Genomic DNA, 23,404 nt, shown 5'->3' on the forward strand with positions numbered 1-23,404 from the left:
TCTATGCCAGCCAAACAAGTTTTTTCATATAATCCAAAATAAATTCATGATTCCAGACACAAATGATGGAAGGCAAACGAGCTTCAAGAGTCAATTGTGATTAACAATCGGTGTGATGCCCTGCCTCCACATCGGTGTGAGAGGAGGCCCCTGTCAGTTCAGACTAGTAAGCCCGACGGCCAAAGAAGTAAAAAGTTCAGTAAATTGTGATTTTCCGTGTTACGGATGCCTCTCAAAGCAGTGCCTGATCAGTGGCCCTCTCTCAAAAATGTTATCTCTCGTGCTTGACATGTAATACGACGAATTCGAAAGGTGATTAATCAATCTGATGCTTGCCGGCGTGTTTGCCTGGGTTAATTTCTTTCTGTTTTGCGAAGCAACCTAGAAGCAGCAGACGGCTAATACAGTTTTGGAAGCGCATGTTAGCACGGGGATTTAAGTGAGAGCTTAACCATTTCCTTGCCAGCTAAGTACTCCAGCACTCAACATCCATTATTTCTAGACCCAACTAATCCATTCTCTAACTAATTTTCACGCACAAGATCTTCGTGCACACAGGCATCAACACTTGCTTCTCGAAGGCCAAGAAACCACTTAATAAGAAACAAGAACGAAACAACCACACAAACCTTGCATCTCTATCCCGTAAATGATTCTTTTATGAACCTCTAGAAGGGCTAGGATAAAGCTATACTACTCTTTCTGTTTCTAAATATTTGTCGTGATTTTAATGTAACGGAGGAAGTACTATATTTAACTGGTGGTAAATAAGGGCGGCTGATCTCAATACACGGCCTGATAAGATCAAAGAGGAGTACAGTAAGAAAATTTGACAGAGCGTTCAAATATGACCATCCAGCTGGTTGAAAAGTGACAATTATGAGAGGCACATCTGCTGATCTTGTACAAAGTGATAAGGATGCGGAACGAATAGATCAATCAGTAGTGTAGTTATATGAACCTACTTTGTCACTGTCTGGTTAATTTTGATGCAATCCGTTTTTATCCTTGAGAGGTGATCGAGGTAATCCACATCTGCGACCCTTGGAAATCTCCGAAGGCGAGGAGATGCAGCGTGGTTGCAGAAAGCGGAGCCAGGCACAAGAAAAAGCTTTACAAATTTACTCCTCCAACGGAACGGAACAACGTGTGGACAGGGTTGTACCACTCGCTTAATTAAACAACAGACCAGCGACCTGGTTAGGACACAAGAGTGTTTCTAGCCAGACGTTCCTTCTAATTTTCCATTGGCGCCACAATCCATCTTCTCGTATGGACATACTACATCTTTCAAATAAGTAACGAATCTTCCCTAGAAGAGTTACAAAATTATCAGGAGTATATAAAATGCTCCCATGTACCACGAAAATTGAAGTTCAAGTTCAATCCACGCACTGAGAAAAGAAAACTGCAAATCCCGACGTCTCGTACTAGTTACGTTATGTCGTGAATGCGTAGGCCATCTGTAATACTTAGTACTCCCTTTCTAAATACTTATCGTGATTTCAGTGCAATTTACATTAAAACCACGACAATTATTTAGGAACGAAGAGAGTAGTATTTACAGTTTCTGGATCGAATTTCGAAGTTTGAAAATGTGTCATGGTATATGCACCCAATGCCCCAAGTGTGCAATCTAATCCAACGATAGGGCGGGCGTACCCACGAGGATCCCAGAGAATGTCATCGTCGCGGCAAAGAAAGAAAGCGAACGGCCACTCCACACGGGCAGGCCGGCCGGCCTGTCACACCCTGTGGCTCGTGAAGGGAAAGCGCGCCTCTCCTGCCTGCCTCGAGTCCATCGACGCGTCCATCCGGCGTCCATGTCCCCTCCTCCTTCCTCCTACCATTATAAATTGCCCAGCGGCGCACGAACTGGTACTCCATCTCTCCAACTAACTAGCACTTCACAATCTCCTCGTCTGTCACCAAGCACAAGCAATATCCCTCCCAGGAAAGCAGCTCATTACAAGTTCCGAATCAAGCTACAATCAAATCAAACCAATGGCGATGGCAGCATCCGCATCCGTAACCGCCGTTTCCTTCTCCGCCCGCGGCCCGTCGACGACGGCGGCCATGACTGTCCGCCCTCGCGCGGCTGTCTCCGTCCGCGCCTCCGCCTCGGCCACGGCGGGAGGCGCCAGCAGGGTCCGCGCGAGGGGAGCGGCGGCGCAGCAGGGAGGCGCAGGCAAGTGGTGGGCGCCGCTGGTCGGGTGGTCCGGCCGGGCCGACTACATCGAGACGGCGGCGGCGGCGGTGGAGGAGGAGGAGGAGGAGGCGAGGATCAGGTCGTCGTCTTTCGTGGGCGGGCTTACGGAGGCGAAGGCGCGGCAGCTTCGGGCGCGGATGGTGGAGACGGAGAGCTTCCACGACGCCATGTACCACTCCGCCATCGCCTCCCGCCTCGCCCGCTCCACCTAAACCATGGGGAACGAACCAAAGTACCAAACGAACTCGCCGAAACATCAGACAAGCTCCTCTGCCACCGCCACTGCGCCCGTATGGCCGCCGTATATATGTGCATATATAGCTGCCGCTAGCTGCGTCCCTGCGTGTACATAGCTGTAGATTCCCTCTCCTTCTCGTCGCCGTTGCTGTTGTAAATTTGTATAGTCGTCGTTGGCTCGTTACTGTGTATAGTCGTCGTCGTGGCGTCGTTGTTGTATATACGTATAGTGATCATGGAGGAGAGGTTGGGGATGAAGAGGGGAGGGGAACTGGGGTTTTACGGTTGTTCCCCTTCCTCGATTTCTCCTGCGTCTCCCACCAAGAAGTGCCCCGATCTGCTCTTTTCGATCGGTGATCTGTAAATATAAACAAGCGCAGATGTTTCGCACAATAATAACGTTGCTTTGCAACAATTTTGTTTTTAGGGAAACTGCTTTGCAACATTCGGGACGCTGAGTGTGGAGTACCAGCTTCTCAGAAATTGTACTACGACTAACGTACTCCCTTCGTCAGTAATAGCGCCTCCCTGATTCCGGCCTTTTCATTTTGCTAAAAAAAAAGAACTTGCTCACTTCACTCGACCATCATCAACAGTAATAGCGCCTCACTGATTCCTGCTGGCTGCTGCTTCAAAGATTCTGGACATCTGTTTAGTTTCCAAATGGGTCTAAAATCTTTTTTCTAGTGTAACTGATATTAATTAAGAAGAATTCGTTTCCGCCGTAATTGAATATTTTTACCAATCCAATAAAATAATTTGTGTCCAATGTAACAGTTTGTTTTGATATAACATATCCAAAATATGCCTCCATCAAATTCCGTTTCCATTTTTGTACGTGGTATGATCTTGTCTACTCCGGAAGCTGCATCAACTACGGTGACACGTCGATCTAGCGTGGGCAGTGGCTCCTCTGGTAGACATCGTGGGCAGTTGAAGTCCACTGGCCTTTCCATCCGAGAGTCCATCGCATCGGTCTCTGGCAAGGCTCACTAAGCACGTGACAGCGTTCCCGACCAACCGACGCCGGCGCTTTACCCTGAGGCCCTGATCATCTAGCATCATCAGGATCCTAGCCAGGACCGCTAACAATGGTTGGACATGGATTGTTGACATCAGAAACATAGTACGGAGCATGATTTAAAGACAAAGCCCTGGAAGTTGTCTGTAACAGCGTAACGCTTTAAACAGAGGTTCTAGGTCTGCTCTTGTTGCTCTGTACTCCTATGTAGCAAGTCTGCGTAAACCTATGTGTGAGGTGAACTTTGTTCGTTTTGTTATCATTTAAGCCTCCTTTTGGGGGGTTGAAAATCATAGCTGGACGTGCAGAAAGATCAAATAAAGCTGGCACAACGGATAGCACCGGAAGAATGCGATAACAACATCATGCATATCTTTCAAAAAAAGGAAAATGCATCCTGATTCCTGAGACGAACGGAATAGCATCAGCATGATACTACTGCTAATTGTTGCTAATGGTATGTATTCCGTACTTTACACTCCATAAGCAAGGACAGAGCTAATGAATCGCCTGCCACCAATACTTAGTTTCTGGACAAGGCAGGGGGTGTTCTTACCCAGTAATTCCTTTATCAGTAGCTAGGAGCTGTGGCGCTCAGAAGCCCCTGTGCATCTCGAGAGCATGCTCCATGGAGACATTTGATATCTCTTGTGCATCTTATGGTTAAACTAAGCCATAATTTGACCTTTTGAATCCAGTTCATCATTTTCTGAAGAAACTCATGTTCTCAGGAATTAAAGGTCCATGGCAAACAAAATAGAAGTCCCACAGCTTCTATGATCAGGTCTACATGATAATAGGCTGAGCTAGTTTGATAAATATAAACCCTGGATTGCCATTATGAGAGCTCTAATAATAGAAAACTGAAACTGCTTCCTTGAAATTGCACTGATACTTGCAATTGGAAGTTTTCCTTAAGAATTGCCACTGTACAGGCTTTTACTAAAGAATTGACATCTATACAAGTGGCAACAGCCAACAGCTTCATATGACGTCAAAGTTGTATTGCTGCTTGTACCCATTGTTAGTATAGTCAGATGAAGCACAATTGTTGTTATCAAGGTCACTGCAAATTCAGACCAACCTCTTCCTTTGCCAGCAGTAGCTGAACAATTAAATGAGTAGGGATTGGAACTGGATCCAACAAGACAAATAAGATCAAAACCAACAGTTTTTTGTTTTCGTTTTTGTGTGGCACTCATCTCATCTACATAAACGGCCTACAAGATATTTTCCTTCAGAACATTACAGATGAAATCTACATTTTATTTTAGAGATAGCTACCGCATTAACCCGAATATATTCCAAAATTTACAAGATGAAAGAGGAATCTAAAACTGCAGCAAACCAAAAACTATTGCTAGATGTGTTGCTGGCAGTTAGTATTATTTTGTAATGCTCAATCATTCTATCATTAATTCATTTTATATAGCAAGCATAAACCTTGAATGGATTTAACAAAAGCAGGTAATAAACAAACATTAAATCTGAAAACCAGTCAGTTCTCATCAATTGTAGACATTCAATCATGTCAAAAAATCGCTGCCTGGAAACTCATAGCTGGATCTTTGGAGGGCAAAATTCACTTGCTCTCCGCATCATAGAGTTCAGATCTGAAAAAAGATTCAAAGACAACCTCATAAGCTTATCCTTGCGAAGCAACTGTATCTGCAAACATTGTGGATTGCAACAACCCAAATTCTGAAAACACGGCAAAGGCATAAAAACATGTTTAATAAGAAAAATGGTTTTGCACTTCCAACTGGAATGGCAGATCACTGAAAATGGCAACAAATTCATGATGCTATATTTGGAAAACTGCAATGTTCAACAATCAAAGTGCTGGAAAACATCAAGAATTCTTGCGTGCATGCAAAAATGATCCAGTAATGCAAACCAGTTGGATCAATCATATTATATAGGACATTCACTTGCATCTCAAGTCAGAACAAATAGCAGGTATCTCAATATGGGGATGACAGTCCGGCCCTCTGACTACCCACGTCTTAAAACCTAGAAGAAAAGAAAATCTTGCAACACAATACAAAAAGGACCAACAGGATACCCGGATCTCCAGAGTAAGGCCTCCTAAGAGGGAGAGTAACAGGATAATCGCTATGGTTATAGTCCTGCATAAAGATGTAAAAATTAATCGAATGAATAATGAGTGCAAGGAAGACACTCACATTGATGCACTTGGTATCTCCACTCACTCATGGATCGACATATTCTTTTGGTGCTGTACCATCAGACGGAGTATGCATGAAAGAAATAATATTAAAGCTTCAAATACAGCAATGTGTACAGTCAAAGATGTAATGCATATCATCTGTCTCACTCTGAAAGATAAACAAATTGCAATGCCAACCAAGCGACTTCAAAAAGTGCAAGGGTTTAAAAGAAACAAAAAAGTGCAAGGTCTTGATCCAAATACAGTAGTAACATGCAATAAACCCTCCATATTTCCCGTTTCATTCTAAATGAGAAACAAGACTGCACTTCCAGCCAATAGACGACAATATAGTGCAAGGTACTCCCTCCGATCCAATTCCAGCCAGTAGACTTAGCAAGAAAAGCTGAGCTGACTGATGAGCCAATACAAATGGGGAAAACTAGATGCTGAGCATGCTCAAAGAACAGGAATCACATTCACTACAGTCATAAAGTTCATAAGTATAAAAGCATGGAATAGAACCACACTTACCTTTTTTCACAATCTTCAGTCTTCTTCCGAAGGGATCAGTGATCTACCAAATGCGATAGACCAATGAACCATCAAACGACAAGCTCGCAGATACAACAAACGAACAATAGGCTAATATATGCACCTGTGATGTCTTAAGTTTCATCAACAATTCCTTATCAATGGTTTCATCCTTGATCTCATCAACAGGTATCCGAAAGATCTACAATTTCTAACCCCACTCACAACATTTCTGGGTATCCAAAAGAGAGACAATAAAAAGAAGTGAACATAATGGTGCACCTCATGCACCAAGTAGTCAAGAGTATATGACCATATGCTCAGCACTGTCAATGACTGTTGCGCACTCACGTAGCCCACTTCAAAAAGCTGCCTAATAATTTCTCAAAGTAAATATCTCTATTTGCTCGGGATATGATTCTAAATTCAGATACAGCATGTTGGATTCCCCACATAATAAACAGAGATGCAGTTCATGATTTTCGATACAATTCAAACCGAGTAGCAATCTCCAAGAAAGCAATTGCTAAATTCAAAGTCGATTAAAGCTTAAATACATATTCCCAACTTCAGCGATTGACCTCAGGCGGCAGGGGACGGTTGAACCCACCCCGGCGGTTCATGTACTGTCGAGGCTGCCGCTTGGTAACGGCACGCACGCCACTGACGTCGGCACCGGGAACGTACTTTCCCTTGGTGGAGTCGAACCCGACGGGGATCCCCATCATCTTCATCATCTCGAGCTCCTCAGCGTCCATGTCCCCGTTGCCCGCAGCGGCCGCCTCCTCGACACCCTTGGGGACAGCGGGAGGGTCTGGCTTCTTGTCCTCCTTTTCGTCGGCGACGGGTGAATCATCGCGGCGGCGCTTGTGGCGGCTGGGGTCGGGAGAGCGAGACCGATGAGAGTGGGAGTGGGAGTGGGAGTGGGAGCGGCGGCGGCGAGAGCGGTCCCGGTCAGCCGAAGGTGAGCGGGAGCGCTTTCGGTCGCGGCGGTGGCCCCGGTCGCGCTCACGGTCGCGATCCCTCTCCTTCTCCCGGCCGCGGTCCCGGTCGCGATGGCGGTCGACCTCGCGGTCCCTTTCACGGTCCCGGTCGCGCTCCCGGTCGGGGCCGCGCTCGCGAGGCTTCTCTTTGTCGCGGCGGCGGTCGGACATTTCTGCGGCGAGGACAAGAGGTAGGGTTTGCTGAACAGGCGGGGGGATGGAGGGAGGAGACTGCTGCCACTAAAGAGATGTGGGAAGGGGGCGGCAGACTGAGGGGCGGAGTAGGTGGCGGCAGACTGAGGGGCGGAGTAGGTGGCGGCAGACTGAGGGGCGAAGCAGGGGTCGGCGGCCACCGGAGAGACGGGGGCTGGGTGGGCGGCGGTGACCCCAACCCTAGGGAGAGAAGCGAAGGGGAATCGACCGAAGGGGACGAGGTGGGGAGCAGGTCCCTTTTGGCAATTTCAGAAAAGGTGAGGTCTGGGACTCTGGGGAGTGGAGTAAAATTTTGACGGTATGACCATAAATACGCTGTTAACGTCATTATCTTGAGACGACGAAGCATAAGAAGCTGCGGCTGAAAAAATAAGCGTCTAAAGCATGTATTATTTTCAGCTCGTGGCTTCATAGGACCTAGAAACTGTATAGAAGCTGAAAAGAAGGGGGTATTTGGCGGCGGCAGTCATATGTTTCTGCGACGAGGACAAGAGGAGGTAGGGTTTGCTGCTTCGGTTCGGTTAGTAGTATTTTCATAGAAAATCTAAAAGACCGAGAATTTCATAGGAAACTTTACTGTAAATGCATTCGTTTTGTCGAAAAGTGGCAAAATGAATGATTCCTTAGGGATATTGATTTTCTATGATTTTGGAGGAAAATGAACATTAGGTACCAGCTCTTTTTTACATTGGAGTGAAGCAAATACCATTCCTTAGAATGACAAGTGCCACACTATCACAATCTTATGGTTTCCATTTTTCTTATGTTTTGTGCTAAAAATAGAACTTGCTCACTTTACTTGACCATCATCAACAGTAATAGCTCCTCACTGTCCCGATCCTCCAAAGATTTTGAACATCTGTATAGTTTTCAACGGTACTAAATTATTATAGTATTTTTTATAGATGATACACTATCCCATCGATTTTTAATAAAGAAACGGCCACAAAATCCTTATGCCTACAAACGGAAAGGTAAAAATAACACATAAAATTCTGAAGCACGACATAGTGCCCAAAAATTTCGAAAGGACTAGATGAACCTAGATGCAGACCAAACGAAGACTGAAAACAACAAAGAATTGTTTATTTCGTTCTCACCCATCCAGAATACGTCTCCATGCTATTCCGTATGATCTAATCTTGTCTTCTTTGGAGACTAGAAGCTGCATCAAAGGTGAGCCGTTGTTCCACTCTTGATCCCGTGTAGGGGGTGGCTCAGATCACATGGCAGAGATCGTGGGCCGCCAGAGGCCAGTGAAGATCTGGCCTCCTCACGACATGCATCGCATCGGTCTCTGGCTCACGAAGCATGTGACGTATCTGCTCTGCCACGCCAGCGTTCTCGACCAACAGACGCCGTTGCGTTACCCTGAGGCCCTAATCTAGCATGAGGATCCTAGCCAGGATTGCTAATGGTTACTTAGATAGCAAGAAAAGGAGGAAGCAGTGACAAGACTTGGGATTGTTTGACATCAACTTTGGTTGTTTACTTTGTATTCCTCTCTTTCCAAAATATAAGACACGTCGTTTTACGTGCAGTCAACAACCTCAAACTTTGATCATTATTATATGACAAAGCATATGGATTGCATTTGAGATAAATGTTATCGTATTTGTCTTGCTAAATACTTGTACCCCACGTATGTTTCACTAACTTCATCAACCCATAAAAGTATTATACTCAAAGTTGTGGACCGTTGACTGCACGTAGAATGATGTGCCTTATATCTCTCTTCTCTAAAAGTCGGAGAATCCTTTGACCTCTCGATGCTGCAACGTGGTCGCTCGGCCGTCGTTCCTTTGCGTTACTGTCGAGGGGCTACCTCGGCAATACCCTGATTCGAGGGTTTTCGACTGAAGGAGAGCACGGGGTGCACCAGCGATCTTGTCGACTAACAAAGACTAGGGGAGCCGCAAGGTTTACCCAGGTTCAGGGCCCTCGAAAGGTAAAACCCCTACGTCCTACTTTTGGTGTATTGTATTGATCGAGATTACAAAGGAGCTATGGAACTACGATGCGCAGATGGATCTGGCGTGAATGTGTCGAGGTCCCCCTTCCCGACTCCCCCTCCTAGCCTTATATACTGGCGGCTAGGTCTCGGGCATGATAATCGGGAAGGTTACAATCAAATCAGTTTATTCTGGTACGATAAGATCACGTTCTTGACTTGAACCGCACTTTGAGGGACTCGACCTGCATATACTTATTGGGCCTTCGAGTGGACCCCCTGATGGGCTGCATCAGGTATATGAAGGTAGAGGACTCGAAGAGTTATTCCCTCGTCAGTTAGCCCCCGAGTTCCTGTTCGAGGTGCAAACTCGGGTAGGGACTCAAGAGTCTCTGTTTCAGCAACTTGATCACATGTCAAGACGCAGATAATCTTCTGGTTTTAACTGTTCGTCATTCGATTGATTCGGACGTTTATCAAACCTGAATTGAGGAAAATCCCTAGCTTGTGACTCAGAAGCCACATAGCATTTCTGTGTTTTATACTGATACTGTGTGGGATGGTTGCATAACGCGCCTGGAATACTCGATCGGTCGAGTCCAATTAATTGCACCGGGGCAAAAACTCTATTAGCATACATCAACACTCGAGTCCCCAGGCTCGAGCCTGGATAACTGGCGGTATTCGAGTCAAACCTGCCGGGGGTTTTACAGACTCGAAATCCAGTACTGTAAGGCGATCAACCAACGCGTCCGGTGGGATCTTTTCTTCATGCAAGCGCATGGATAATCTAGAATCGCCTGATGATGCTGATTTCCAGGTCCAATGAAAAACCATCGAGTCTTACCTTCACGTTGTGAACGTGGCTTCGGGTTTGTTTCACAGTCTGTGCGACCCGGATATCGCTGTCGAGTGCCCATGAATGGGATACACTTCGAGTTCCTGTACCGTCGGGTGGCAATCCCGAGTTTTCTAGAACTTGACTTGACATCTCAGCTGATGCTGTGATTTAAATAATATGGGCAGTCGATGGGACGTACCTTATGCTCTATGCGCAGACTGAATTGAGTACTGTGGATGTGATCAGTCTGATTTGACCATACAACGTGCACGAGATTTCAGGCGCAATGATAGCTATAGTGGGTTCCTGAACCAATGGAAGGGGGAATGGTTCATTTCCGATGGGGCCACGCGTCATACAAGGATGTGATACATGTGGCACCATCCTAAATCGTGCAACGGTGATTCCGCTTCGTGCCGTTACCAATCGTCTTCTTCCTTCCTCAAATCACCCCCCGGTCTCCCCCATTTCTTTGCATTCTCCTTCTGCGCTCTGCTCTCTTGCCCGAAACCTAGCCTTCCCTCCGTCGCACTTGCTCCCACTTCCTCCATCACTGCCATTGCGCGATCCCCGCCATGGGCAGAAAGAAGGTCTCCTCCGCCGCCGGCACTAGCGCCGCTGCTGACGGCAAGAGGGTGTCTCGCGACGCTCCCCCCGCCTTGGACAAGAAATCCAAGAAAGCTGCCGAGGCCGCGCCCGGCGGTGACAAGAAGACCGGGGAATGGAAACGCTCCGAGATCATGGCGCGTCATCTCTCGGTGATGCGGAAGCACGGGCTCATTCCCAGCGAGGACTTCGGCAAGGTCCGTGTCCCGGGCAACGAGGTAACTACCCATCCCAAGCCTGGGGAGAGAGTTGTGTTCTACGACTTCGTGATTTGCGGTCCCTCTCTTCCTGCCCACTTCTTCTTCCATGCGTTGCTGCTAGCGTACGGGCTTTAGATGCACGATCTGATGCCCAATAGCTACCTTCACATTGCGTGCTTCATCACACTCTGTGAGTGCTATTTGGGCGTGGAACCGCACTGGGGTTTGTGGAAGAAACTGTTCATCATCAAGCGGCAGGGTAAGGGCTACGGGATCTACAAGACCGACGGCGCCAACATCCAAGTCCGCGGAGATGTCCAGTACTTCTCCCTTCACCAAATCGAGTAAGTGCAGCAGTGGAGGACTCGATGGTTTTATCTCCAAGATGAGCCAGTCGACGGCAAGGACTTCAGTTTGCCCGAGTTCTCCGCCTTCGCTCAGGTGAGAAAGTTAAAGTCTTGGAATCACGAGCTGACAGCCCAAGAGGATGCAGAGGCTACCGTTCTGCTAAAGCAAGTGGCTGAGCTTCAACAGACTCCGGAGAAGGAAGTGAGTGGTCTGCAACTCATCGCCCTCTTCATGAAGAGACGGATTCAGCCGATCCAGGCCAGAGCCCACTCCATGTGGGAGTACTTGGGGTCGTCAGACTCCACTCGCATCTGTGCTGAAGATTTGTCGGACGAGGACCTTCTGACTCGAGTAGGGGTGGTCACCCGAAAAGAGATCACCCTGGAAGATTTGGAGTCGCCTCTTGAAAGGGCATTTCGATCCCTAAGTATTTTCGTGTTAATGACAACATGACTCGTGGACTAATCGTGTGCTCGAGTGTTTCAGATGTGAGATCAAATGGCACAAGACGGTTCGTTGCCCTCAAAAAGGAAAGAAGCGTAGAAGGATTTATGGCTTTTTCTTTATATTGAGTCGTAGGAAATCCGTACTATTAAGAGGGAGTCCACATGGGAAAGGTTTAGATGAATCAACTTCACGTTCACAAATCTACTATATTTGCACCCACATAAAGCCATTTCCTTAGGGAGAGAGAGACCATCTCATAATCTTAGCCTAAGGGTTTAGTGCCTAAATGTCTCCAGGGCGAGAGTGCAGCTCTATCCAGGCCGGTAGTACCAAGGCCGGTAGTTCCGCCCCCGTACCGGAACCGCACCTAAACGCTACTGTCTTCTAGCGGTAGTGGGGCGGTACCGGAGCGGTACTACCGGTAGTACCTCTCTGCTAGCTCTCTACCACCCGGCTGCGCGAATTACTCATAACGGTCAGTTTTTGAGGCGCCCTTTAAATAGGAGCCGTCCCCTACCTCAGGACTTCTTCTCCACCAAGCTATTCCCCTCTCCCCTAGATACAAGAGTTTCAAATTCCTAGATCTCCCTCCCTAGTTCTTCCCCACTCTTGATTCTTTGAGTATTGGAGGAGAAGATCTTGATCTAGGGTTTCACCAAATTGAGAAGTTGATTCCCCTTGTTTCCTTTGTGGATTTTGTTACTCTTGGGATTTTGGGATTCTTAGCTGGAAGGTGTCTCTTCAAGGCCTCTAATCTTGTGAGAGGGTGCTTGAGGATTCGGAAAGGAGCCTCCAATTAAGTTGTGGAGTTGTGCCCTTCTCCTTGTTTGTAAGGGTTCGGCGTTCGTCCTCTAGGAAGCCACTAGTGGAACTCACCTCACCTTTGTGGTGTTGTGAGAGCTCATCCCACCTTTGTGGTGTGGTGAGTTGGAGGATAGAGTGAGCCTTTGTGGCGCCTCTACCTTTGTGGTAGAACACTCCTCCAAACGGAGACGTACACCGACCCCAATAGGTGGAACTCCGGTGAAATCTTCGTCTCCCCGTGTGGTATCATTCTTGCCCCTTTACTTACTCGCAAAGCTTAATTGTTTATCTTGTGTTTCGCCTATCAAGCATGTTTCAATTGATTATCTATTGCTTGTGCTCATGCTTCAGCTATTGCATCATACTAGGGGTGTTCATCTTTTAGACGTTTTAGTGAACCCATGTATTGATGCTTGTATCCCATAAAAGTGAAAAGAAAAAGTAAAATTTGTTGTCGCCTATTCACCCCCCCCCATCTAGTTGACCATACCGATCTTTCAATTGATATCAGAGCCTCGTGTCTTAAATAGGGCTTAACCGCCTTAAGAGTATGACCGACGTGAGTGAGGTGGTTGGAAACAAAGCTACTATGGGCACCAAAGTGAGTATGGACGTGTTGATTAAACTTTTGAGATAAAGCCATCCATACTCATTGAGGTTAAATCCGTAGTGGCCAAGAGCCTAAAAGCCGACAAACCGGGTGTGGATGCCAAAGCAATAAAAGCTAAGGCTAATGCTAGTGATGTGAGAGCAAACCATTCCCAAGGAATAGGTGGTTTGGGGTCATATTGTGAGGTGTCATCATCTCAACATTACATGCCTCATTTTATCCCTCAAGGCCCTCCACTAAATCTAAATGCATCTAGCTTTTCTAATTGGTTATTTTGTATGAGATCTTATATTTGTAGAACTTCAATTGAATTATGGAGAATCATTGAGGATGGGTACAAGCCACGTGATCAAGGAAAGTTAACTTCGAGAGAGTATATTGATTTTCTACTCAATGCAAGTGCATTGCATATTATTGAAAAGTCTCTTCAAGTGAAGAATCTTCCTCATATCCATTCGTCCATCACCGCCAAAGAAGTTTGGAATTATCTTGTCACAAACCTTGCTTTGAAGGCCAAGGTGTCACATCAAGAAGAAGAGGAAGAAGATAGAGAGGAAGAGGAGAGTTGTCCCGAAGCAATATAATATGCTTACAATGAACATATGGCTCTAGCTTCAAGAACATCTTGGGACAACAAGAAGAACTTTAAGCCAAGTAATTCAAAGTATATTACAAGCTTAAAGCCACAAAGTATGTCGGTGGCTCAAGAAGAATACTTGTCGGGAGATAATGAAGAAGGACAAGATAACGAGGTATTGGGTGTGGCCCTTGTTGCCATTTCCACCTCCTCCTCACCTTCAATCTCCCTATTCGACTCCCCCAATGAAAACAAGAGCTTCACCAACAAGTGTCTCATGGCCAAAAGTAACATCGTAACTCCCAATAAAATAATCATGCAACCAAGTGTATCTTTGATGAATTGTGTGGAAGAACAAGATGTGGCCAAGGTTGAGGTAAATGGCTTTGATAAGTTCATGGCTAGCATAAAGGGAGAGACCAAGAGGTATTTTGAAGTCCTCTTGAGACAATTAGGTGAAGCCAATGCCCTTCTTGAGGAGAAAGAAGAGATCATCATTGAGAAGGAATGTTTTGAGCGTGAAGCCGCGAATGAGATCGCGGAGCTCTCTCAAGCTTTGGAAGAAGAGCAAGCAAATAGGAAAGCTATTGAGGAATCTCTTACTTTAGAACTTTCTAAGGTTAAAAGTTCTTATAAACATGCTATGTCGCTTGCGGATGAATATTTGGCTAATATTGCAAATATTGAGAATGGCCGTGCTAGACTCCTAGGGGATTTTGAGCAACTTGAAAAGGACCACAAATCCTTGAAGAGTGAGCTTAAGACACTCAAAGAACTTAATCCTTGTCTCTGGTGTCTGTACGGACTTGGCTTCTGATAACCCTGCCTGTTTTTGTAGGTTTGACGGAACAAGCGAACCGACTACGTGACGTGGCGGTTGGTAATAGTCAAGAGTGCGGTCGAAGTACGAGCAACTAGTTGCTGATTCTGCCAAGGAGTTGGCTGCTGCTCGTGCCGAGGTGGACGCGGATGTCAAACCGGCCAAACTGGAAGCGCAGGAGAGCTTGGCACTCGAGAGGAAGGAAGCTGCCTCTCGAGATGACGATTTGAAGACGCGACTGTCGGCTGCCATCGACGCGCTATCTGGTGAGTTTAATCGTAACTTACGTTGTGTCCTTTCCCCTTTGATTTGTTCGACTGACATGACTTTGGCGCAGATTCCCTCGGCTCAGTGTCCTCTCTTCGTGGCAAACACCAAGTCATGGAATTGGGTGGTGTGGTGGGCTCCGTCGAGGAGTTGTGCAACCACGCGGGTGACATGCTCGCGAAGGTGACTTCCTCGCTGAGGTCATTATTCACGAGCATGTATCCAGACGCCGAGGCACCAAGCTCACTCGACGGGTTGCTGAGCTTCTTCGACGGTGAAGATCCTCTTGAAGACTTCACTCGGGCGCAAACCCAGGCAGGTGCTGAGGCGGCATTCATCCTTTCACTTGCGCATGGACTCGACCAAGCGCTACTGCAGAAGGTTGCTGATGGCGCCCCCACGACTCCTGATGGACAAGTCGTCGAGTTGAAGCGCTTTGTCAAGTGGGGAAGCAAATTGGTGAAGAAATTCACCACCGTGATCGAGCAGCTGAACGCGGCGACTGTCCGATCCGTGCAGGAGGCTACGGATGAGGTGGGAGCTGGCCCTTCGTCGTGAAATTTGTTTCTGTTTTACTGTAATAGTTGGTAGTATTGACTTCGCCAGGATTTCAGTTAAGATGACTCCGTGTTATGGTGCCTGTATTATCTTTTGATGCAATATGAATCCCTCTTGGCCTCCTTTTTGAAGATGTATTTTCATTTCTGTCTTGCTTGGCGCTGTAGAGCGATGATGATGAAACGCGTGAAACACCAATTGCCCAGGCCGTTCCTGCGCGGTCGCAGCCAATGTCTGCTACCATGGCGACTCCAGCGCCCTCCCCTGCTTCTCTTCTGGACCCGACGATAATGAGAGAACAGCTAAAGGGTCTCGAGCAGAAACTTCGGGTGGTTACTGGGGAGGTGGCCGTGCAACGAACTAAAGCCAAAGTCGCCACTGACCGCGAAGAATTTCTGATGAAAGAGTTGTCGACGATGTGCGAGAAACTGGCGGGTAACTGACTTTCTTTCCTTCGATTGACAGTGTTCTTTGCAACTGCTGTCGTTATTGACTCTGATGCTTCAGGCCTTCAAATTGATCCCCAAACGGAGTCCGAACGGGTGAACTCCCGACTGAGCAGGCTGAACACGTCGAACAGATCGTCCTTCTGGTATGACAGAGATGGGGGCCGAGTTTTGGCATTGATGCAAGACCGTGTCAACCAGATAGGGGATTTCGCCGACTCCTGTCGATCAACGTTGGAGCATGTGTATCAATCCTTGTTTCCTCTACGTCGATCGCCTGGTGGACTAGAAGCTTTGATGCAGAAATTTTGCGGCGGCACGGGTATACAAGATTTTGCCCGGAGTTTGATGATTAGGGGCGCTCAACATGCACTGGCGTTTGCCCTAGTGAAGCATCCCAATTTGGATCTTGACCATATCCATGAACTGCCTGTGATGCCCGGGGAGACGATTGATATTCGACCCCAGATGGATCGCACTCTGCAACCGACTCGATGGATCATCTTCCTCCATGAAGAGGCGGAGCAGACATAGCTTGAGGCGAACTGGGTCGCAAGTCAAGTCTTGCCGTAGGCTTCTAAGGAAATATCGGGTGCGCGATCAGCGCTCCTGATGGGAGTAGCCCCCGAGTGCGTGCCCAACTACTTGTAGTTGGGGACGGACTCGAAAGAAAAATTCAACTTGTATGTGGCCTCTATAATGAATCTGTTATATAAACCGATATTCAGATGCTGTGCGCCTTGTCCATTTGTGTTGCGTAGGTTACCATCAAGCATGCGGGTAGCATCCCTGACGATAATAGCCCCCGGATGTGAGGTCAACTGCGCAGAGTTAGGATAGAACTCGGATGTATCCTGGATTAGGAAGTTATCGTCGGGTGCGCGGACAACGCTCCTGATGGGAGTGGCCCCCGAGTGCGTGGCTAACTGCGTGGAGTTGGGCACGGACTCGAACAAATCTTGAGTTGGTAATATTTCGTCGGGTGCACGATCAGTGCTCCCGATGGGAGTAGCCCCCAAGTCCATGGCCGACTATTTATAGTCAGGTTTGGACTCATTGATTGGCATATCCCGTTCGACCAGCGGTTCCATTGGTTTCGCCAGATGTGTCTCTCTGACGAGATTGTGTATCTTCGCAATCGCGTGAGGGACGCTGAACGTCAGCTCTTGGCGCTTCGCGGGGAGGTTGCTATGTGGAAGTCGAAGGCTCGCGCCGCTGCCACCCGAGAGGAGTTTCTCCTGGGGGAGTTAGTGTCGATCAGCTCTGATCTGCGTGGTAAGCATTGTCCGTTGTGACTGCGTGTTATGCATTGCTTTCCGTCTTGAACAAGCTGTTTTGTGTTTGCAGAGATTATCCCCGAGTCCCATGAAGAGGCTGGTCGTGTTCGTCATCGCCTGAACACGCTTCAACGGGCAGGGCGAAATGTTCCTTCCTTCTGGTTTGATTCCGATAGGGGGTATGTACTGGCGCTTTTGCAGGATCGAGCTGCCCGAGCCAAAGCTTGTCTGAGCTCGTGCCACCAGATTATGACTGATATTCACCGAGCTCTGTTTCCGAATACGCCGGTTCTTGACGGTCTTCAGGGTTTGGTCCGCTTGTTTACGGATTCGGCTGTTATCAAGAGCTATATACATGAGCAGCTTTTGTTAGGCGCCACCGTTGGCCAAGCTTTTATTAGTCTTGGCCTCGATCTAGGGGGACTGCATGTGGCGCCGTTTTTTGGAGATGGCGAGGTCAACATGGAATACTATTATGACGCCGTCAAGTGGCATGCTCGAGAACTGATCAACCTTGTCGAGATGATATAAACTTGTACTGCGTTGCTTAGCTTTAGCACTCGTGTTTCTTTTTTTTGGGGGGGGGGGGGGGGGGCGATAGCCCCCGGGTCCTTTCTTGTCATTAGGTGTCGAACAACTTGTATTTATTTTTCTTTGTCGTGTTCTGCAACCAAAATTTTGTTAGTTAAATAATTTGAATACGTACCTTTATCTACTGATCTCGTTTGCGGATGTTGAGTATCTTGTATCACGATGAAGGGTGATAGATTTGCGCCTGAGTGCCGTCCGTTGATGAAGGTGTCGAGCTAGTGGGTTGGAGTTCCCTCCTAGAGGGGTATAATTATGATTTGTATGATGTTTGTTTTCGCGGGTGCCTCGCGCAGCTCCCGAGTCCTAATTGACTGTCGGGTGAGTGCCACCCGCGGAATTTTAACCGCGGCGCTGGAGTTGCCGTACTCGAGCGGTATCATATAGATGCATCTCTCAGGTCTTTGGAAAGACGGAGGTTCCTTAACGTAGTAATTCAGCTCATGTATGAGGGAAAAACTAATTTTTATTCAATGACGTACTGACAAAAATAATATTACTGAATAGGAACCGAAGACGATAGAAAACGAGTCTGTTTACATAAAGAAAACCAAGTGTAAAAACGCCGTAGCTGTGCGGCGTTCCACGGTGTGCCGAAATCGACGTTGGTGGCTGGATCCTTCAGGATGTAAGCTCCGCCAAGAATCACTTTGGATATGATGTAGGGTCCTTCCCAGGGCGATGCCAATTTGTGGTGACCTTTCTGTTTCAACCGAAGGACTAGGTCGCCTTCAACGAATGAACGATGGCGTAGTTGACGGTCGTGATAATTGCGGAGACTATGTTGATAGAATGTTGATCGAGCCAAGGCGATGTCGCGTGCCTCATCTGCCGCGTCGAGTGCATCTTCCATGCCTTTTGTGCAATCTGGTCCACCGTATGCTGTGACCCGAGGTGCGCTGTACCTTACTTCGGATGACAGTACTGCTTCTGCTCCATACACCATGAAGAAAGGAGTAAACTGCGTTGAAGAATTAGGTGTAGTCCTCAGGCTCCAGAGTACTGAAGGGAGTTCTTCAACCCAAGCGCCAGCTGCTCTTCGCAGGGGCGTCATCAACCTTTTTCGCATTCCTTTGGTGAGCAGACCGTTGGCCTTTTCGACTTGGCCATTTGTCTGCGGGTGCGCGACTACATCATAGTTGATTCGGATCCACATCTGTGTGCAGAAATCTTGAAAATCGGCTGCTTTGAAGTTGCTCCCATTGTCCGTGATGATACTGTGAGGAACGCCAAAACGGAAGATGATATACCTGAAGAACTGAATGGCTGTTGCAGATGTAGCACTTGCAATTGGCATGGCTAGGCGATGGGAATTGTCTTGAGTTCGGACGCTGGGGCATGCGGTTTCGTGGCGAACATCTGACATGCCTCGCATTTGCTGACAATAGCCTGGGCGTCGAGTAGGGCAGTGGGCTGATAGAAACCAGCTCTGAAGGCTTTGGCCGCGATTGTCTTTTTTCCGGCGTGGTGCCCACACGTGCCCTGATGGATATCTAGGAGGATATCATGTCCCTCTTCTGGTGAGATACATCTCTGAAAGATACCGAAGACGTTGCGCTTGTATAACTCGCCGTTGATTACTGTGAAAGCTTTCGACCGCCGCATAATCCTTCTAGCCTCAGTTGTATCCTCTGGCAACTCCTGCCGTAGCATGTATGCGAGTAAAGGCTTCATCCATGTTGGTTCAATTGCCAGAACTTCGACTGCGCCGGCCACTGCTTGCTCATTTGCGGGATTGTCAGGTGAAACTGCTGAATCGACTGTGGGATCTGAGTTGGGCACCTTCTTGACTGAAACTGTCGCGCTCTTCTCTTTGATGCTTCGCTGCTGGATGATTTCCAGGAAAACGCCGGGCGGAACTGCTGCCCGTGTGGATCCCAAGTTAGCCAAATGATCAGCCTCTTCATTACTGGCTCGGCTAACATGCGCGAGTTCACAACTGTCGAAATTGCCCTCCAGTGTGTTGTACATATCTCGGTAGGCAATCATGGTGTCTAATACTGCGTCATAGGTCTTCATTGTTTGCTGCAAAACCAAGTTCGAGTCACCATAAATCATCAGGCGAGTGGCGCCGCACGCTTTTGCTATCCGCATGCCATGCAACAGGGTTTCGTACTCGGCTTCATTTTTGGAGGCATTGCGGAAGTGCATCTGAAAAACATAGCGCATCCTGTCTCCTTTTGGTGAGATCAATATTACTCCCGCCCCGGCGCCTTCTGCCCGCTTGGACCCATCAAAATACATGGTCTAGGCACTCGACAAGTCGGGTGGGCTTGGAGTCTGCATCTCTGTCCACTCGTCGATGAAATCTGGCAACACCTGCGACTTGATTGCTTTCCAGCGCTCGTATGTGATATTCCTGGGTGAAAGTTCGATTCCCCACTGGGCGACTCTTCCTGTTGCCTCTGGGTTGTTCAGAATGTTGGCGAGTGGAGCCTCACTTACTACGACGATCGGGTGTGGTTGAAAATAATGTTCCAGCTTCCGAGCCGTCATGAATACTCCGTATGCCAGCTTCTGATAATGTGGATAACACTGCTTTATGAGAGACAGTACCTCACTAACGTAGTAGACTGGCCTTTGGACTGGCTGTGCTTTCCCTTCTTCTGCTCTTTAACTACCAAGGCCGTGCTGACCACTTGATTTGTGGCGGCGAGGTATAGCAAGAGAGGCTAATTCTCGAGTGGGGCTACGAGGACCGGTGGAGTTGATAGCATGCGTTTTAGATCGGTGAATGCGCTGTTGGCTTCGGGTGTCCACGTGAATTTGTACCCTTTCTTGAGTAGCTGGTAGAATGGTAGGGCTTTTTCTCCCAATCTACTGATGAAAGGCTGAGAGCCGCCACTCGTCCTGTAAGCTTTTGTATTGTATGGATGTTTGTCAGTTCCTTCATCATTACTATTGCTCTGATCTTGTCTGGATTGGCTTTGATTCCTCTTGCAGAAAGAAAATAGCCCAGAAGCTAACCTGCAGGTACTCCGAAGACGCACTTCGTCGAGTTAAGCTTGATCCGATACTTATCAAGATTCCGGAATGTCTCCTGAATATCCTCTAATAAAGTATCTTCAGTCTTTGTCTTGATAACGATATTGTCGATGTAGACTTGAACATTTCTGCCAAGCTGCGCCCCAAGACATGCCTGCATGCAACGTTGATACGTAGAGCCTGCGATTTTTAGTCCGAAAGGCATAGTTTTGTAGCAGAAAAGCCCATAAGGCGTTATGAATGCTGTCTTATCTTCGTCCTCCTTCTTCAATCGAATCTGATTGTATCCAGAATATGCATCAAGGAATGACAACCGAGCACATCCCGCAGTCGAATCGACGATCTGATCAATTCGAGGCGGGGGAAAATGATCTTTCGGGCAGAGCTTGTTCAACGAGGTGAAGTCCACGCACATGTGCAAAACTTTCGTATTTTTCTTCGGGACAAGGACGGGGTTCGCCACCCAGGCAGCTTGTTTTATTTCTCGGATAAACTTTGCTTCGAGCAAACGATTGACCTCCTCGCCAATAGCCTTTCGCTTTGGTTCTGAAAAACGCCGCATCGGTTGCCTGATGGACTTGGCATGCTCGTCCACATGCAAAGAGTGCTCGGCAAGTTCCTCGGGGATACCCGGCATATGGGATGGTACCCAGGCGAAAATTTTCCAATTCTCGCGCAGGAACCCGACGAGCGCGCTTTCCTATGCAAGAGGAAGACTCGAGGGCACCAGCACTGTTTTACTGGGGTCCGTCGGGTGTACCCGATGCTCCATCGTGTCGCTCTTCGTGTTGAACTCCATCTACTGTGGCGCAGTCTTCGTCATGGGAAGTACGTCATTATCCGTCGTTTCCTTTAAAGAGGCGAGTTCTGCTTGCATGCCGAATGACTCAGCAAGTTCATGGAATTCTTTGTCACAATTGTCTGATCTTGTAAAGCTTCCCCGGATGGTGATGATGCCGTAAGGTCCGGGCATTTTCATCATAAGATATGCATAGTGGGGGATGGGCATAAACCTGGCGATTGCCGGCCGTCCTAGAAGCACGTGGTACCGTGATTTCCAGTCGAGTACTTCAAAATCGATTTGTTCCTTGCGAAAATTAGCGGGGTTGCCAAATACGACGTCGAGAGCCCAATGGTACTGCCGGTCTTCCCGGAACAATCCCGTGGAAATATGTGTCTGTAGCTTGAAGATTTGTTACAGATCTGTTCATTGCCCGTAGTGTATCCGCAAATATAATGTTAATGCCACTGCCTCCATCTATGAAGACTTTGCTCATCTCGTAGCCTCCCACCTGAGCTTCTAGGACTAGTGCTGACTGTCCTGGTCTAGGGACCTGAGGTGGGTGATCTGCCCGTGAGAATGAAATGGCGACCTCGGACCAGTTGAGGTATTCTGGGGTGGCGGGTGGTGTGGCCGCAGCCAGATGAACTTGTCGAGTGATGACCTTTTGATGTCGTTTGGACGGTCTTCCTTTCTGTATCATGCAGATATTTCCCAAAGGCGCTGGATACGCGTTAGCTGCGATTGGTGCTTCTGATGGCCATGGCGCTGGCTGCACGTGTTGCACAGATCCAACGAAATTTGGTGGCAATGGAGGGGGAGGTGGTGCATTGTGCGCGACCATCCCAGCTCGAGTAGCATGTGGCAGAGCCAAAGTATTGGGATTATTCCTCGCTGACTGCTGACCTGGCCCTCTAGGGTAGTCCCTGCTTGCCGTTGAATTTTGAAACTGACTGCACGTGTCCTGCAATTCGTGAAAACGGCGACATTCGAGTAGTATATGACCGCACCTTATATTTCCATTGACATCTCTGGTACCATGGAAGGGGCAGGGAGATTGCAACTGCTGCGCCAATGATAAAGCAGTTTGCCCATCTCGCCGCAACCTTCGAGGCTGCCATTGCTGATTCTTACTGCTATCCCGGTAATTTTCACGGTAATTTCTATCCTACTGCACTTCATTATTTCCTTCACCTCGTCCACTGCCGTTACGGTCGAACTCTGCCGCTACGAACTCGGGAGCGTTGGGCTCCTGCTCCTTTCGCTTCTTTCGTCTCTCGGTGCTACGGTTGTGTCCTCTCTCGGCTTGTTCATCATCAGGTAGTGCATTGTGGTCGTTTCGGATTGAGTCTTCTCCATCCGCACATTTATTTGCCAACTCCATCAGATCTACTACTGTTTTTGGCCTGCTCCGTCCCAGTATTTCCCTTAAAAGTGACGCGTTTCAAACCGCGTTTGAAGGCGTCGACTGCACTTTCGTCCAATCTTTCTTCTGCTGCGTTTTTAAGGGTTGTCCATCGTTGTATGTATGAGCGAATGGACTCACTCAACCTCTGGGTGCATGCTCGGAGCTCCTCCAACGAGACTAGCCTTTTATATGTTGCCGGAAATGTGCGGGTAAAGACTTGATAGAGCTCGTCCCACGAGCCGATTTCACCCTATGGCAGACTCGCCAGCCATGTACAAGCGTACCCCTTGAGCTGCAACTGCAAGCACTGCATAGCCGTGTTCTTCGTTCCTCCCTGTAGTCGCACCATGGTAAGGTAATCTTCTAACCAAGCTCGCGGTTCCTAAGATCCGTCAAACTTGATCGCACTCACCGAAACCGAAAAGTTGCTGGGCATCTTCGAATTGCGAACGCGGCGGCTAAAGTAGCCCGCGCCGCAAGGTTCATCCTCTTCTTCTGTGATGCGGTCAGCACGGGCTCATCG

At 47.9% G+C, this 23,404-nt stretch overlaps 2 protein-coding genes across 2 annotated transcripts; one reads left to right on the plus strand and one right to left on the minus strand.

Moving 5' to 3' along the window:
• The first annotated feature begins 1,879 nt into the window (after positions 1-1,879).
• LOC100844774 lies at positions 1,880-2,872 on the plus strand. Its single transcript, XM_003568776.4, has one exon. The coding sequence runs from the start codon at positions 2,005-2,007 to the stop codon at positions 2,419-2,421; it is 417 nt and encodes a 138-aa protein (XP_003568824.1). The 5' UTR covers positions 1,880-2,004; the 3' UTR covers positions 2,422-2,872.
• A 3,659-nt stretch (positions 2,873-6,531) lies between these two features.
• LOC100845591 (U4/U6.U5 small nuclear ribonucleoprotein 27 kDa protein) lies at positions 6,532-7,646 on the minus strand. The gene has a single exon (XM_003568779.4). It carries the CDS (start codon positions 7,323-7,325, stop codon positions 6,741-6,743), a length of 585 nt encoding a protein of 194 aa, XP_003568827.1. The 5' UTR covers positions 7,326-7,646; the 3' UTR covers positions 6,532-6,740.
• Between the last annotated feature and the right edge of the window lie 15,758 nt (positions 7,647-23,404).

This window comes from Brachypodium distachyon, chromosome 2 (genome assembly GCF_000005505.3).
Source record: "Brachypodium distachyon strain Bd21 chromosome 2, Brachypodium_distachyon_v3.0, whole genome shotgun sequence".
Taxonomy (NCBI): domain Eukaryota; kingdom Viridiplantae; phylum Streptophyta; class Magnoliopsida; order Poales; family Poaceae; genus Brachypodium; species Brachypodium distachyon.